The sequence below is a fragment of the Mastigoproctus giganteus genome, chromosome 12, assembly GCF_048544385.1.
Source record: "Mastigoproctus giganteus isolate SK-2022 chromosome 12, ASM4854438v1, whole genome shotgun sequence".
In the NCBI taxonomy this organism is placed as follows: Eukaryota; Metazoa; Arthropoda; class Arachnida; order Uropygi; family Thelyphonidae; genus Mastigoproctus; species Mastigoproctus giganteus.
This window is the reverse complement of record NC_143586.1, coordinates 44,654,193-44,670,082: the sequence shown is the minus strand read 5'-3', so window position 1 is coordinate 44,670,082 and position 15,890 is coordinate 44,654,193. Positions and strand designations below refer to the sequence as shown.

General features: G+C 35.3%; 1 protein-coding gene across 2 annotated transcripts in view; it reads left to right on the top strand.

Annotated features, from left to right (window-relative positions):
- Positions 1-12,457, top strand: part of LOC150077002 (neurexin 1-like) — a 265,455-nt gene extending 252,998 nt beyond the window's left edge. For both annotated transcript variants that reach the window (XM_090386277.1, XM_090386276.1), the window contains exons 17-18: positions 4,754-4,862; positions 9,824-12,457. In XM_090386277.1, coding sequence (XP_090242403.1) covers positions 4,754-4,862; positions 9,824-10,575 — 861 coding nt within the window. In that variant the 3' untranslated portion in view covers positions 10,576-12,457. The remainder of the gene's footprint in view (positions 1-4,753; positions 4,863-9,823) is intronic.
- Positions 12,458-15,890: the final 3,433 nt, after the last annotated feature.

Below are 15,890 nucleotides of genomic sequence, written 5' to 3'. Positions count from 1 at the left end.
CTCAAAGAAGATACCGTCAACAATTCGGATTGCGTAATGGACCAACAAACCAATCAGTGTTTAAAGTTAGTCGATCAGTTTGAAATAACAGGCAGTGTTTTAATGGATGGCTAGATGAAAGATCATTTAAGAATGCCATAGAGGATTGATCAAACTCTGGAAATCTTGCTACAAAGTCCAAGGAAACTTTCTCAAAAGGTGAGAGTGTCTTACATCAGAGTAAGGAAGATTTATGGAAGTGACTCGTCTGCATAACCTAACCAAATTTAACTCGCCTATTAATAAATGCGAAAGAAAGCGTGTTCGGTCTGCCACGGAATTTAGTGCACTCAGAGGAAAAACCTAATATTATAAACAAAGTTTGGTTTTCTAAAAAGCGGAATTTCATTCAGAATATGTGAATAAGTAAAATGCAAAATTATGGGCTTTGGACAATCCACACGTTACTGTTGATAATCCATTACATGCACAAATGGGATTCACTGTTTGGTGGGCACTCTCTGCATTTGGCATTTTTGGCTACAATTGTCCATGGAACATTACGTAATGTCTACCTCAGTTCATAAAGGATAATTCTGTGCCTTTTTGTATGGCTATGGATTCAACAGGACGTGCTAGACCTCCCCCCCCCCCCCACCATACTTCAGTAATTGCCTGGAGTTTTTGGATGAAATTTACAATACGGTGGTTTTGAACCGCTACCTTCAAAGTGTATGGCAAAGGACTCGCGTGGCCTCCAATGCCATCTGATTTTAACAAATATGTGATTTGGTCTGGGGTTACCTCAAAGACAGAGTGTTTCAGAAGAATCCACGAACCATCCTGCGCTAAAGAAAACGATTGAAGATGAATTTTTTTTTTTTTTTTGAGTCGGAGGAAACGTTGGAGCATGTTCGCAATGCGACTGCGACACATGATTGATAAACGTTGAAGATAAATTGAGCAGGTTGTGGCAAGAATTCCTCAACACTACTAAATACAGGATGTCTCAAAAATATCGGTACAAACGTTTAGGGAAGGTAGGTAACATCTAAAGGAATGTGAATCGCATAGGAACCCATAACCGGAGACGTCACGGGAAAGTAGTAGCAGAAATGACACAAGACAGTGGCAAAAATTTATGTGAAATAATATTAACAATGGAGTACGAGATGGGTGCATTTCATGATGTTACAACAGATGCTCGAAGGTTCCACCATGAGACGCCATGCATGCGTGACACCGATGATGTTACAACATTCATGATGTTACAACAGATGCTCGAAGGTTCCACCATGAGACGCGATGCATGCGTGACACCGACGCAGCATGGATTGGCGGACACGGTCGAACACACCTGGAGTTTCTTTGACAGTAGCAGCAGCGCAGACGAGTCTCGCCACGAGATACATTTCCGTCTCCACAGACGATTCATACACGATAGATTTGAGGGCCCCCACAGAAACAAATCAAGGCTCGATAAATCAGGTGAGCGTGGGGACCAGGCAACGGGCCCACCACGGCTAATCCATCGACGCCCAAAACGCCTGGTCAAATGGTCACGAACACACCTTCCATAATGGACAGGCGCCCCGTCATGTTGAAACTAAATATTGCGTCTCACATTTACTGGAACATCGTCAAGTAATCCTGGTAGAACTTGTTCAAGAAAGATCGGATATTTAGCGGAGTTCATGCGGGATGGTAACAGGTATGGGCCGATTAAGCAGTCACCGACCATACCTGCCCACACATTTATTGCGAAGCGATGTTGTGCCGCATGGGTGCGCACACCGTGTGGGTTGTCGTGAGCCAACCCATCAGCATTGTGCTGATTGAATAAGCCTTCCCGAGTGAAATAAGCCTCATCCGTGAACAAAACATAGGCTGGAAAATTCAAGTCTTGAACACTTTCTTGTAGAAACCACTGCGCAAAAGTCACACGTGTAGGATGATCTTGGGGGAGCGGTAACTGAACCCTTTGGAGATGAAAGGGGTGTAAGGAATCGTCGTGCCAGACACGCTGTACACTGCAACGAGACACTCCTAAGGCAGAGGCAACGGCACGTGTGCTGGTAATAGGATTATTCTGGACGGCATTGAACACACTTTCTTCCATGGCGGGAGTTCGCGTCGAACGTGGTCTGCTCGCACTACTCCTGTTACCTCTAAATGACCCATAATCGCACAAATTTTGATGCACACGCGCAAACAAAGGGTGGTCCGGTACATGTCTGTCTGGCAAGCGTTCTCCATAAATTCGTTGAGCGGATCGTCCATTGCCCTCTGCTAATCCATACACTAGGTGCATGTCTGCCAGCTCACAGTTCGTATATCGATGCATGCTCTTCGTGCGGCGACTACTGCTTGAATGAGTAAACCAGAAATTTTCCCTCTCCTCTCGCGAACTGATGAACAGTGCCGTCTACCGACTTACGGTGACGTTTCCGGTTATGGGTTCCTATGCGATTCACATTCCTTTAGATGTTACCTACCTCCCCTAAACGTTTGTACCAATATTTTTGAGACACCCTGTATAGTTCAAGTGATAATTTCTGTTTCTAAACAATATTTTTCATATGAATAAAATGGTATGATTGATTAAAAAATCACATCACCCTATACGAGTTATCTATTCTTAACTTATTTCGTAATCGAATTGAATATGAATATATCGTCCTCGTGAATAGCACTGTTGGGAAATTCGCCCTCGTGAATAGCACTGTTGGTAATATCGCCTCCTCCCCCACACCAGGTGAAAAAAACCTGAGTTCAAATCCCGTCAATGAAGCAAGGAATATTTAAGAGCGTTTTCACAATGTGGCTGAGTTAGGCGATGGCAGCATTTTTTTTTCTCCCGGATTACTCGGGTTTTTCGCCCAGAAAAAAGCAAATCGACCACAGAACACAAGAAATTTACAAACATAATATATTATATATGGCACAATATATTTGATGAGAATCAAATATCTCATTAAAAACCAATGGAAGAATAACATTACTAATTAAATTAATTTTTTTTTGAGACAGATTAATTTTATTTCAGATTTCGAGAAATTCAAAATAGTGAAATTGAATAAATATACAGTATATACAGGCGGGGAACAAAATCAAGAAACATCTGTGATGAGTTACGGTATGCATTAATATGGTTTTGAGCTACTCTTTTCTTTTAAAACAGCTTGCATTCTACGTGCAATAGATTCAAACAAATCTTTGACTGTCTTAAGAGGAATATTGGGCCATTTTTATGGAGGAGCATTTCAAGCTCCTTAAGTGATGAAGGTGGAGGAAACCTACTTCTTCCTCTCTTCTCCAAATATGTCCACAGTAGCTCAATAGCATTTAAGTCTGGTGATTGTGATCATGGGAGATGTTTAGCCTTAGTTTTATGTTCTTCAAACCAAGATTAGACACCTATTTCTGTGTGAATTGAAGTTTATCACCTTGAAAAGATGATAATACTCCAAACATTTTTTTCCCATTTTGTGGGAAACAACGTTTGCACCATGGGATGAATCTGCTCACTCAGAATTCATAAATCTCAAGGCAATCAGTAGCAGTAAATTGGCCCGTTCAGGGTGAAGGTAAGACCTAAATTATACCAAGATACTGATGCCCAAATCATTGTTGATCCTACTCCATGCCTGACGATTGGCACGACACAATCAGGATGATGAGCTTCCTGAGATATTCACCAAATAAACTCTTCCTGATGCTGGAAAAGTGTGAATGGTGATTCGTCTTAAAATATGACACGTTTCCAAATACTGTATATCCATAACAGATACATGTTACCAATATATCTGATATTTCCATGCTCTGACAACGATTCGTTGTTCTCAATTATAGGATTTTTTGAGACTTTTCGAAGGAAGATGTTTTAGTTAGATATTAAGATCTTTCTTTTTTGCATGATTACAAAATAGTCATTTTCTCTCTATAATTCTGAAAGTGAAAAGTTTCAAAAGAACAAGAGCGCCATCACAAAAATACAGCAGTTTTGAAAATGAAAAATTAAATATTAATCTGCTACGGACATGAAAAATATCATTTTCAACCATTATTAATATTCTGTGGGAAATCTTAATAAACTTCAACACAAACAAAGCGTTACTTCATTATGGTGAGATGCGGCTGTACTTAACTTCAACTCTTAATTTAACTGAAAAAAAAAAAGTTCATTTGGAACATTTGAAATTTAGCCTCATTTGAAACCGTGTCTTCTCTGCTGTCAGGCAATTGTCGACGTTTCTCGCATCCTAATCTCTTGCGCCTCCTCAAGCTGAGCAATTAGCTGGAAGTAGAGAAAGAATATCGGGACAGCTTTATTTGCAGTGGTACGCGCCACAGAAATGACAAGATATTTGATAAATGCCTGCTACGAAACGAAGTGCAGATGCGCCATTAATTTTCAGCCTGAGAAGCGGTTTTTTATTCACAACAGGTGGGCCCAATAATAACGTGTACTATCAAGTATAATGCATTATAGTTTCCACAGATATACTGCGCCATGATAAAAGAATAAAATAATATACCTTTCCAGCGCTCCCGTGGCTAATCTATTCAGACTGTCACCATTGGAGACCATTCATCATCACAAAGGCACACAATACGCAATATCAAGGAGCAGTGCGTGGCAATATATTACCACCGTTGAGGCTATAAATCTTTTTTTGAATAACACCCACACTGGTATCTCTGTACTAATCATTACCTATGTTCCCATGTTTTGCTTTAAATTAATACTAGAAAACTTTTCGCATTTTTCCAGCAACCTGGCGCTTCACCTATGTATGAAGGAGATGATTTGGTATTTTCTGGAGGAGGTTCCGGATGCTGGGATGACGAAGATGACTGTGGAGTAATGGAATTTGGATCAGGTGAAACGTTCAAATGATTTCTCTTATATTAAACATTAATTTTGATTTTAAAATGCTTTTTCAGCCTTACTGTTATTAATTATAAAACCATATTTAGAAAAAAACATAAGTTGTAATGATGATTTTATTCATTTAACAAAATCATACCTCATAGGAATAAGCTGGGCCCATCCATACATTAAGTTGCATTTATAGAGACGGGGAACCTAACAATTTTTGAAGATGTAAGCTTAAGTTGGATTATAGTGAGTCCAATGTAATTATTGATTTGAACTGGGAGGGTTTATATCCGATCTCTAGAAATTCAATAAACTAAATTTCAGAATAACATGGAAAATCGTCACAGGCTAAAATATTTTAAGTTACAAGATGTTTCATGGTAGAAATAATATTCGAATTTAGAGTGAAGCAAAACTGTTACATAATCAGGATGATTTACGAATGAATAGAGCGTCCATGGCAAGGAAAATAGTTAAAAAATTGTCATCAGCTGATATTTCTACTAAGATATTTTTATTATTTATGATGTTATATATTTAATAAAGCAAATAGTAAATTCTAAAATTTTGAGAATTAGTTACTGGAGATATCATTTCGGATTTTTAGAGAAAACTTGGGTATGTAGGAAAAACTTGTTTCGTATGTAGGAATGCCCAAGGGATATCGGATCGATAGCTTTAAAACTACTGAACTTAAGAAATGATATATTTTTTGTCGTCAAGAATAATTTTTTTTCAATCACAGTTCGCTCTGTAAATACATCATGCAACCCGTAATAGAAGGATCGAAAACCTATGGCCCACTGTGGTTGAAAATCCGTTCCACTGGGGCAATTTTACAAGTCTTTTAAGACTCAAATTTTCTTAATATTAAGGGCTAGAAGCAAAAAAAAAAAAAAAAAAAAAAGGGTTGGCTGTTTTAGCAAGCATTTAACACTTATGTTAGCGAATATTTTCAAGAATGAAATTTTTTTAAAATCATACTTTCCCCTCAAGAATTTCCTTGACTGATAACTATTTGCATTACTGTTTATGCATATGTGCCACTAACTTTCCAACAGATATCTATTTTCTTGTTAAAATTCAGCAGCCAATCCTCTGATTAAAGTGGAACATAAAAATTTTTAATTTGCTGAAGTGCAGGTATTTTTTTAAATTTATAAGCTGTATGCAGTACATTTTACCGCTGTTAAATGGTAACACTAAAAAAAAATCCAAGCTATATGTACTCGAGTATGAGCTATTTTTGTTGTTACTATGCAGTTGGAGACGAAAATCCTTTATCTAAAACGACTTCACGTGACCTAAGGTTTTAGAACACTCAGTTACAAAATGGAAAAATACCTTGCAATTATAAATGCCTCAGCAATCTAACTGATCTAATTCAATTTGACTCCGACCAACGGATGAACCACATCACAAAATTCAATCATCAAGCGTACTACCTCCGAACCTAGATCTCTCTCTCTCTCTCTCTCTCTCTCTCTCTCACTCACTCACTCACTCGTGTTTCTTGGGCCTCCTGATGGTGGCGTCCTTGCTGGATGCCAGCCATGAAAGTCCGATGGTGCTAGACCCGATGAATAAGGGGGATGGTCCACGTTTTCAAAGCCGCACTCATGAGTGCAGCCATGTCACTGACAGACTTATGAGCCGTCGCGTTGTCTCGGTGGAACAAGACTCCCTTGCTGAGTATTTCTCGCATTTATCTTTAATGTTTTCATGCAAACTCCTCAGAAAGTCTGCCTAATATGCCCTGTGAGTGTCTGGCCTTTCTGAAAGTCCATTAGCAGCACTCCACAAGTTCAAAATTTATTCACGCTTAAATTAAATCACAAACTTTTGACCTTTTTAATTCTAGCGTTCACCCCACGATAGTTTATATATATAAACTTATATATATATATATATTTATAAAATATGTTGTATAATATTGAAGATAATTCAAGCAGACAATACCAACATGGATTTAAAGAAACGCAAGGGATATAAATATATTAAAAAAAAATAAAAAAATAAATAAATATATATATATATATATATATATACACACATAAAACTTATCGTTGTCTGCCCACAATCTAGGTGACTTCAACTGGGACCAACCACCCAGATTGAAGACAAAAAACGACAAGGAGTTCTCTGTTTCTGTAATTATCAATATCCGCTAAGATATATAAATTCAGAGATTAAGTAATTTGAATCTAAACCAATTAAAGATAGTTACATTTTTTTGAATCAAAAGGAAAATAGTATAAATGTAAGCATATATTGAACATCGTTGACCCGATAGAGAACGTAATTTAATAATTAAAATAAGAGAACTTCTTGTCGTTTTTTGCCTTCGGTCTGGGTGGTTGGCCCCAGTTGAAGTCACCTAGATTGTGGATAGACAACGATAAGTTTTATGTATATATATATTTTTTAATATATTTATGTCCTTTGGGTTTCTTTAAATCCATCTTGCTATTGTCTGCTTGAATTATCTTCAATATTATATAACATATTTTATACACATTATGGTCGTAATGCATAATATATATATATGGGTCTGCCAGAGTAAAATATAGAGCTACTGGGTACCTGGTGTGCCTCCTCTTGGCTTAGTGTGGGCAACGGTGAGTCCCTTCAGAAGCCCAACGGCTAAATGGCCAGATGAAAAACAGACATAACACTACACATATCCAATACCCATACACTTTTAAATCTCTGGCCTCGACAGGGTACTGTCTTACACCTACAATGAAAGCAACGCAGAGATGGGGGGAACCCCTGATGCCGTTAGACATTTAAATATACCTTACACTTTATCAACACTCCGCTAACACCCCTAAAAACCGATGCCATCACCTTGCCAGTAGAAGTAATTGACTTGGATTTCTTTGTCGAGAGAGAAAACCTGAGTTTCCACTGTTTGATTGCTCCTTTGTCTCTGTCTAAAAATGATGGATCTACGTCTCATTCATGGTCACAAAGCTTGCAATGAAATTTGCTGCATCTGCTTGAAAATGATGCAAATTGTCACGACTTCACAACGCTTGTGCGTTTTTGATGTGCTCTCAACACCTTTGGTACCCATCGTGCTGATATCGTTTTCGTAGAGAGAACCTCTGTTTATGCGGTACCCACTTTCAGATGACATTCTCAAGATTCTGGTAATGTACAGACCTGTCACTCGTCGATCATTCATCATCAGACCATGCACACTGTCAATAATTTCTGGAGTGATGGATGTTACAGGTCTTCTTCCAGGGTCTCACTCCGTTTAAATTCTGCTGCCCATTTCTTAACCACGGAAGAGAAAGGGACACTCTACCCCAATATTATAACCATATTCTCATGAATTGCTTTTGGCGTTAGTCCCTTTTTTCCCAAATATTGGACGACTGCACAGTGACTGATTTTGTTGATTTTATCCATCTTTCCTCGTTCACACAACTTTGTTGACTTTAGGACCTGTAATTAAAATAAAAATTCAGAAATTTTTAACACTGTACAGCTACTCCTTCATACTCAGGCCACGAACATTTCAAACGCCCCTCGTACTTTCATTTATGTCAATAGATTTCTGTAGTTTGGGTGGAGGGGGACAGCGAAGACTATGATTGATCCTAAAAGCTTTCCAGGGACCAAGGAAACGTGCGTCGAAGATCTCATATCCATTGAACTTCTTATCATTAAGTAATGTTTAAACATCCGATAATATACTTCGATTACAAGTTGAGTAATCTACGCAGTCCGTTATATTTCAGGTGCATTTTACTTTTTTTCTAAAATTTAATTGAATTTTTTTTATTTTTTATTTATTTTTTCTGATTTACTGAATTGAACAGTATAGTTATTATCTTATAATTTAATTACTAAGATTATAACTTTATAGAACCCTTAATAAAACTATATAGTCTTACGTTCTCGTAACTTAGCTGTTCAGTTTAATTACAATATAATATTTATTACTCTTTCCCAAATATATTTTTAAGTCTGTTTTCTCTGTATATATATATCTGTTCACAAATTCAAGGTAACACCACATTCAAGTCTTATATGACATATGAAGCGTGCATGGACTGACTAAAGATAAGAATACTGTTTTAAAACTATAATCTATGATTTTTTTTTTTTATATCCGGCAATTATTTTTTTTTCATACAAATTGTATGGAAAAAAACAAATAATTGTCAGATTCCTATTTACTGATTCTGATGAAATTTGGGATGGCTTGACAAATCTTTCTTTCAAGTATAAAATTTCGTAAAAATCCATCCACTGCGAGTTCCTCTATTACATGCGGACGGACATGGTGAAGACAATAGGCGCCTATTCATATGTTAACGCGCCTATGCGTATGTGTGCACATAACAGTAAATAAGCAAGTTTATTTTATTTTTTATGTTTAAAAAGGGGAATCCGCAATGTCGTAAATTTTTCAAAAGCACGTCTTTTTAACTGAAATTTCACCATAAAGAAATTGCTTATATTTCTGAATATAAAAAGTTTAATACTTTTTAAAACTGATTACATCTTTAATTAAAAGAGTTTTAGAGATGCTCATTTAAATTTCCAGCTTATATTCACGACCACAGAGGGTCAGAAGAGAGTTTTATAAGTATCATGAATTTACGGTAATCACAGAAAGTAGTACCTTTAAAAAAGTAAAATTAAAAAGTACTATAAGGTTGCGCCTTTTAAAAATGTTTAATTTTATTATACTATTTAATTATCTTATTTTATTATACGAAATATTTATAAACATTTGGCCATTTTTCGGCTAATTCCTGCCAAATTGGAGCGAGAAGCTGATGAGATGATAGACACAAATTAGACACAAATAACTCGGTTAAATAAAAGAATATTAGATTTGATCACACTGATCAAATATTTAACAAGCACATATGCTTGCGCGACATAAACTCTATCTGATTATTATCTTTATGGTCTTATATTTAATTTTGTCTTTAACAGGAGACGACCTCATAACTCCGGTTTATATTCCACCAACGCCAAAGCCACATCGCACAACTTCTACATCGCCTCGACCAACCTACACTCCGGCTCGATCTCTTCCTGGTGGATTGGAGGATACCACATGTGACGATGAAGAGGACTGTGCTGAAGGTTCCGGTGTTGGGGGAGAAGTGTTCCCCAAACCGACAGAGGGTACAATGTATCACAGAACAGAAGAAGTAGTTACTCCGTCTAGAACAGCCGATACTCGGACATCGTCATCTCAGCCTCCTCTGGCTCCAATACCAACTTCAGGATACGAGAAGCCAGCGGAGAGACCTGGTGTGACACACAGACCGACTCCCATTACCGTGCCACCGCCACCCCGTTCGACCTCAACAACTCGTTCGCCACTGGTAGTATATGGAGTTCCCATTCCCGAAATGCCCGTAACTGGAAGGGAGAGGCAGACACCTCATCCAAAATCGAAGAGTTCGGCAGACAGCACAGCTCTGGTGATCGGCATAATTGCTGGGGTGCTCATTGCGATCGTTCTCATTGCCTTGGTGGTGTATAAGGTACGCAACAGGACAGCCGGTGCCTACAAAGTAGACGAGGGTAAAAACTTCCATTTTCCGCCCCCGTCGGGCAGTCCTGTCCCTTATAGTGCACAACCGCCACACATGAACGGCATCGTCAAAACGACCGAAAAAATACCAAAACCCCCAAAGAAAAAGGATGTTAAGGACCTCAAAGAATGGTACGTGTAAATGAACTGTTCTACCGCTAACCACGGTGGCATTTGTGATCTACAAAAAAAGGACACTCAGACATCACCCCTTTCTGCCAACCCCCATAAAGACAGTACATACCACCAACCGCACTTGATAAACTGGCACCTTTTCTCTTGTGACTCGACGTTCATGTTGTTGATCTTGTAGATAGTCCGTTGTTCTGGTGAGTCAACCTCTGAGGCAGAGAACCTGCACTAATTAGAGTGAGAAATTTAGAACACTAGACAGAACTGGATGGGGGTTGCACTGTTATCCCTGCTTCGCCTCGGTTTATCCATACTAATTCCTCAATATGTATCTTTCAATGATCTCTTTCTCTCTCACTTTCTCTGCTTCCTATAACCTACCTTCATAACTTAGTTAATATTTTGTAAGTGCGCTGTCTTCCTCCATCATGAGAAGTTTAACTAGCAGATTTCAACGTCTTTGCATTGGCTGCTAGCATATGCCGTGCAAAACCACATTTCCCATTAATGATAAAGTAAATGATCAACAAAAGGCTACGTTCTTATGTAGTATTCCACCTATATTTTGCATCAAACCTTCTCTTCATCCTCCACTTTATACTGTTAAAGTTGACTATTTTTAGGTCCTGTAAAATTCATCTCTTTTCAGCCTTACTTTTAAAATAAGAAAATGCTAAACGTAAGTTATCATGATTGTCTTGATTTCCAACAGAAAATTAATTTGATACTCAGGGAAGGAAACTATATTACAACTCACAGAATGATTTAGAATAGTCACAGCTTTGTAAGAAATGCGTCAAAAAAAGGAGAGCTCACCAGAGATTCTCGTAGATCGCTTAAAATACTTTAAAAATACTTTAAAATCACATTATTCCAAACAGGAAAAATGCCTCGAGGGATGGTTCATTTGATACAAATTCGGAATCATTAAAATATCCTTCAGTCTGAGTGACGTAGATAATTCAGATACTTTCCCCCCTCACTTCGCTCAAAAAACCAGTTATCCACTGGGAACAATCTCAGGCCCTAATATATGTGGGCCTTTCATTTTAATTACTGAGTAGCGCACAGATCCAAACGGATATAGCTGGTGCTAATACAATATCGGTTTGTGCACCAAACATGCTTCATCTTCTGTTTTCATATTTTTCGCCAATCCACAATCATTGTGCATCAGGGAAATTATTTTTAAATCAATGAAGCAATCATTTGGTCTGTACTTATTCAGTATCGCTGACACTTGAAAACCGAATGCAGGTTGCATTGTAAAACTTAATCTCATTCACAAATGCTTTTTTTTTTTCTTTTTACGAATTGTAACTTCGACTACAAATATGAAGCAATATCAACCATATGTTGGAATTGCCTTATATGCTAAAAGATGCCGACTTCAAATTGGCAATGTGTAGTAATAAGTTGTACGTCAATGTGTTAGGAAAGGCAAGTTCTCTGTCAAGTGAGAAATGATAGATGACAGATTACGTAATGTCATTAAAGTAGTTTGTTATATTAACAAAATGCTTACCTTTACGCTAAATCAATTTATATAAATCTTTGATAGCATGCTATACATTCTTTAAATCTTTACAGTAGTGGTTATCACGGTTTGTCTTCATTGCTGCATAAAGTTATATGTTGATTGCCTCTGTGATGGTTCACTTGCGCTAACTATAGCATCCTAATAACATCAAAACATATTTTCTGCTTTTTCATTACACTGTTTTTATTCTGTGAATATTAGGATCTAGTCTGCGTGAATCCACCCATAAACTTGGTTATTTATTCATCAATTAGTCTATTATATGGAAAAATAAACAAATTTTGTTTGCTGAAATAATAAGTGGTTCTAGTTACTTTTATTTATCTATTTCTTCATAGATCCGTAATTAATTTAATTTTAACTACTAAAAAAATTAGAAAATTTTTTAAAAGTAGCATGCAACCGAGCAGTAAATTCGATTATATTCTTTCTTTTCTAAAAATATACTCCCAATAAGAGTTTTGGAATGGGAAGTTTTATGGTAACATATGAACGATATAATTCAGCTTATAACTTTTGATCACCTTATAGCAAACTATATAAAAACTTACAAAATCGTCGAGTACTGTTTTAGAAGTATTTTAATGTAGTTATATTACGGTGTGGTTATTCTGCAGTTATATATATAAGGATTTTGAACATGTTGATTGTTTTTCGATTTTTTTTTTAACTCACAAACTCGCATTCATAATTTTAAGAACCAGCAAGGTATGACTATCAATTATACTATTGTTATAAACTTCAAATATGAGATGTGAAAATGGAATTTGTGAACATAAATAAATAACAAGAAAATATATTTCACTCTATAATAACTAGTTAATTTTATGTAAATTATATACGAAATATATATGCACTTGCGTTATACTTCTCCAATGTCTAAAACTATCTTCTACCTTTGGGGCAGAAACAACAGCAGTGTTATCACAAAAATCATAATTGGGTAGTGAAAATACATCTTGCAAAGTTTAATGTTTTGATGATTTAAAATAAATCTGCTGATTTAATTTTTAAAGGAAAGCTTTTACACTTTTTTCTCTAAACTATTTTGAAATATTCTTTTAAATAAATTTATACTCTTTTCTGCACTTTTTTACATATAATTTCAATACAAAATAAAAATGAACACAGTATAAACATTAAGTTAAAAAATAACAGCATTTCTCGGCTAAAATGTGACTCAAGTACCTGAATAATTTAAAAAATTGCTTATTTAAAAAAATGGCTTATTTCTTCTGGAAAGACGTCATTTTTGAAAGTAATATTTACCTAATAAATCTATTTAATGTGCACAGACAACATTACTTTCATTGATAAGATCGTGAAAAGTTAGGCAAATAGTAAAATATGTCTCTGCTATTTAATAATTACTAAGCAATATATTAGAGCAATACAAGATAATAAAAAATCGGTTGAAAATTATAATTTGAATAATGACTAATCAGTCTGTTAAACTAAATGTTAATTTTGACTGATAAATTTAATACTTGGATATATTATCTTAACTGACTGATAGCAGAATGTTTCTAATCGTAAGCAGTAAACAGAATACCATAATAGTACTCAGAAGTATCCTAAATATTCACCACTACAGCATCCATTTCTGATATATCGAAAGTTTCAACATACTACCGAAGGCGCCCTCTCACGGTCATGTCAGTTAAGGCCAACTTTTAATGTATTATTAAATATTTCTCCAATTGTCGCCATTTTTAATATTAAAAGTTCATTTATTTAAGTTGATACTCTGCTTACTTTATAAGCATAGTTTAAATAACTAAACAATAATATATTGTTTATTATATAACATTTATTATATTAGTTACAATTTCTTAATCTGCAATAAATGATATTTAAAAATGATTGCAACGAAATTATAATCGACAGCTGTTTCTCTCCATCTGTTAGTGATTTAGAATATGCAATTAAGGTCACGAGGTGTCAATCTATTGGTATACCATATGTATATTACATACGATAACTGAACACAATAGTTACCTAAACTGCTGTAGTAGTTCATTTGTATTCACTGTTAAGTTCTATTTTATATTTTTTAACTCAAATGCCAGAAACCCATACTATTATCTCAATGAATCCCTTATGTGAAAATTAACAGAATAATGACTATGGTACATGGAATACGATTTAATGCACACTCACCTACTGTTTTTCTACCATGCTTACCTTGCATTTTTAGTCATGTTGTTACAAAATTTAACAGGTACTTAGTATTAGCAACATTAAAATATTTCATTTAATTTTACATTAAACATCATTGATTCAAAGTGAAAACTTTTAAAAAAATAGCTACCAGGTTTCGAAATATTTTTCTGTAAAATAAGCGGGTTTGGATTATTTATTGAATTACAATATCTCTTTAGTTACAATATCTCCTTTAAAGAGGGAAGAGAATCTACACTAATAAATAGAAATAAACGAAAATTTTGCAATTGCTGGTCTCTTGAATTATTTCAATACACTAATTATTTAACTATAATTTTATGTAAATTTAAAGTTTGGTTAACGAATTCCAATAATTTATATAACCTGAGAATTAAAAAAAAACAATTGCTATATGTATAAAGAATATAAACAAGAAAGCACTTGCGAAAATTTGGCTTATTTGAAACTGTAGTATGATTTTTATGAAAAGAATATTATTAAATGTCATCGTCTAGGATGCATATCTGAATGTCATTAGAAGTAAACAGAAGAAAATAAATTTTATTACTAATGATCATGGTATTTTGCTTTTAGATATTTAGAATCATCTTTTCTTTTTCAAGTGTCACTTTTGAATGTCATCTCTGTACAGGGTGTGGAACTTTTTTAGTTGGTAAAAGAAATAATTAGGCCAAAAACAACAACAACAACAAAAAAAACAGGTAAATTTATGTGAAATTATCGGAAAAAGCCTTCCTTCTAGAAAAGGTTTTTCACCCTTTCTTAAATGACATATTTAAATCATGGTCAGCAAGCTGAATTACAGTTAGATTTTATAGTTGTCATTGAATGGCATGCTAGATTTTATAGTCCTTAATGATAAAAACTTTTGAGCAATTTAGAAAATATTAGTTATTTCATAAATCTGTCTTTAATTAACCAACTGTTTTGGCTGACCAAATTTAATAAAATAAAAAAGTGCTGTACAACAGTTCATTAAATTTTTATCAAAAACTGACTGCTTCTCTTTCTACCCTCGTTGTTTCTTCAACGAAGCTTTTATATACGTAAACAGGGTAGATAAACGAAGGTAGAAATATTACATCATCAGATTACTTACAAAGGCAATAAACTTCACTGTTAGATTAGTTCGCTTTTTAACGTCGTAAATAAGACTGATGTTATACTTAATATTAATATTTTTGTTCCCATTCTAGCTTGACTGTTTTGTCAGCGATTTCAATGTAACAAACCCCTTCCTTCCCTCCTTCCTCACTCTAGTAAATGGTGGTGATTGTTGTAAAAATCCTTTGCTAGGATCACTATCGTATGTTGCCTGATTATACTTCCTCACAATCCTACTGTGATGTCTAACGAAATGCCCTCTAGTATATAAATATATACTAAGACAGAGCACAATAGGCTGCCATTTTAGTCTTAGACACTTAGCCACCATAGTATTAGATAGTGTCTCCAAACAGTCACAGTACCAATATATATATTTTCTTTTGTTTTATGTGTTGTGTGCAGTGTATTTTCTGATAATAATAACTGTTAAGTTTTGAAACTTTTCCTGGTAAGCATGTATTTTACGTTTGTTATTCGTGATGACACCTGTCGAT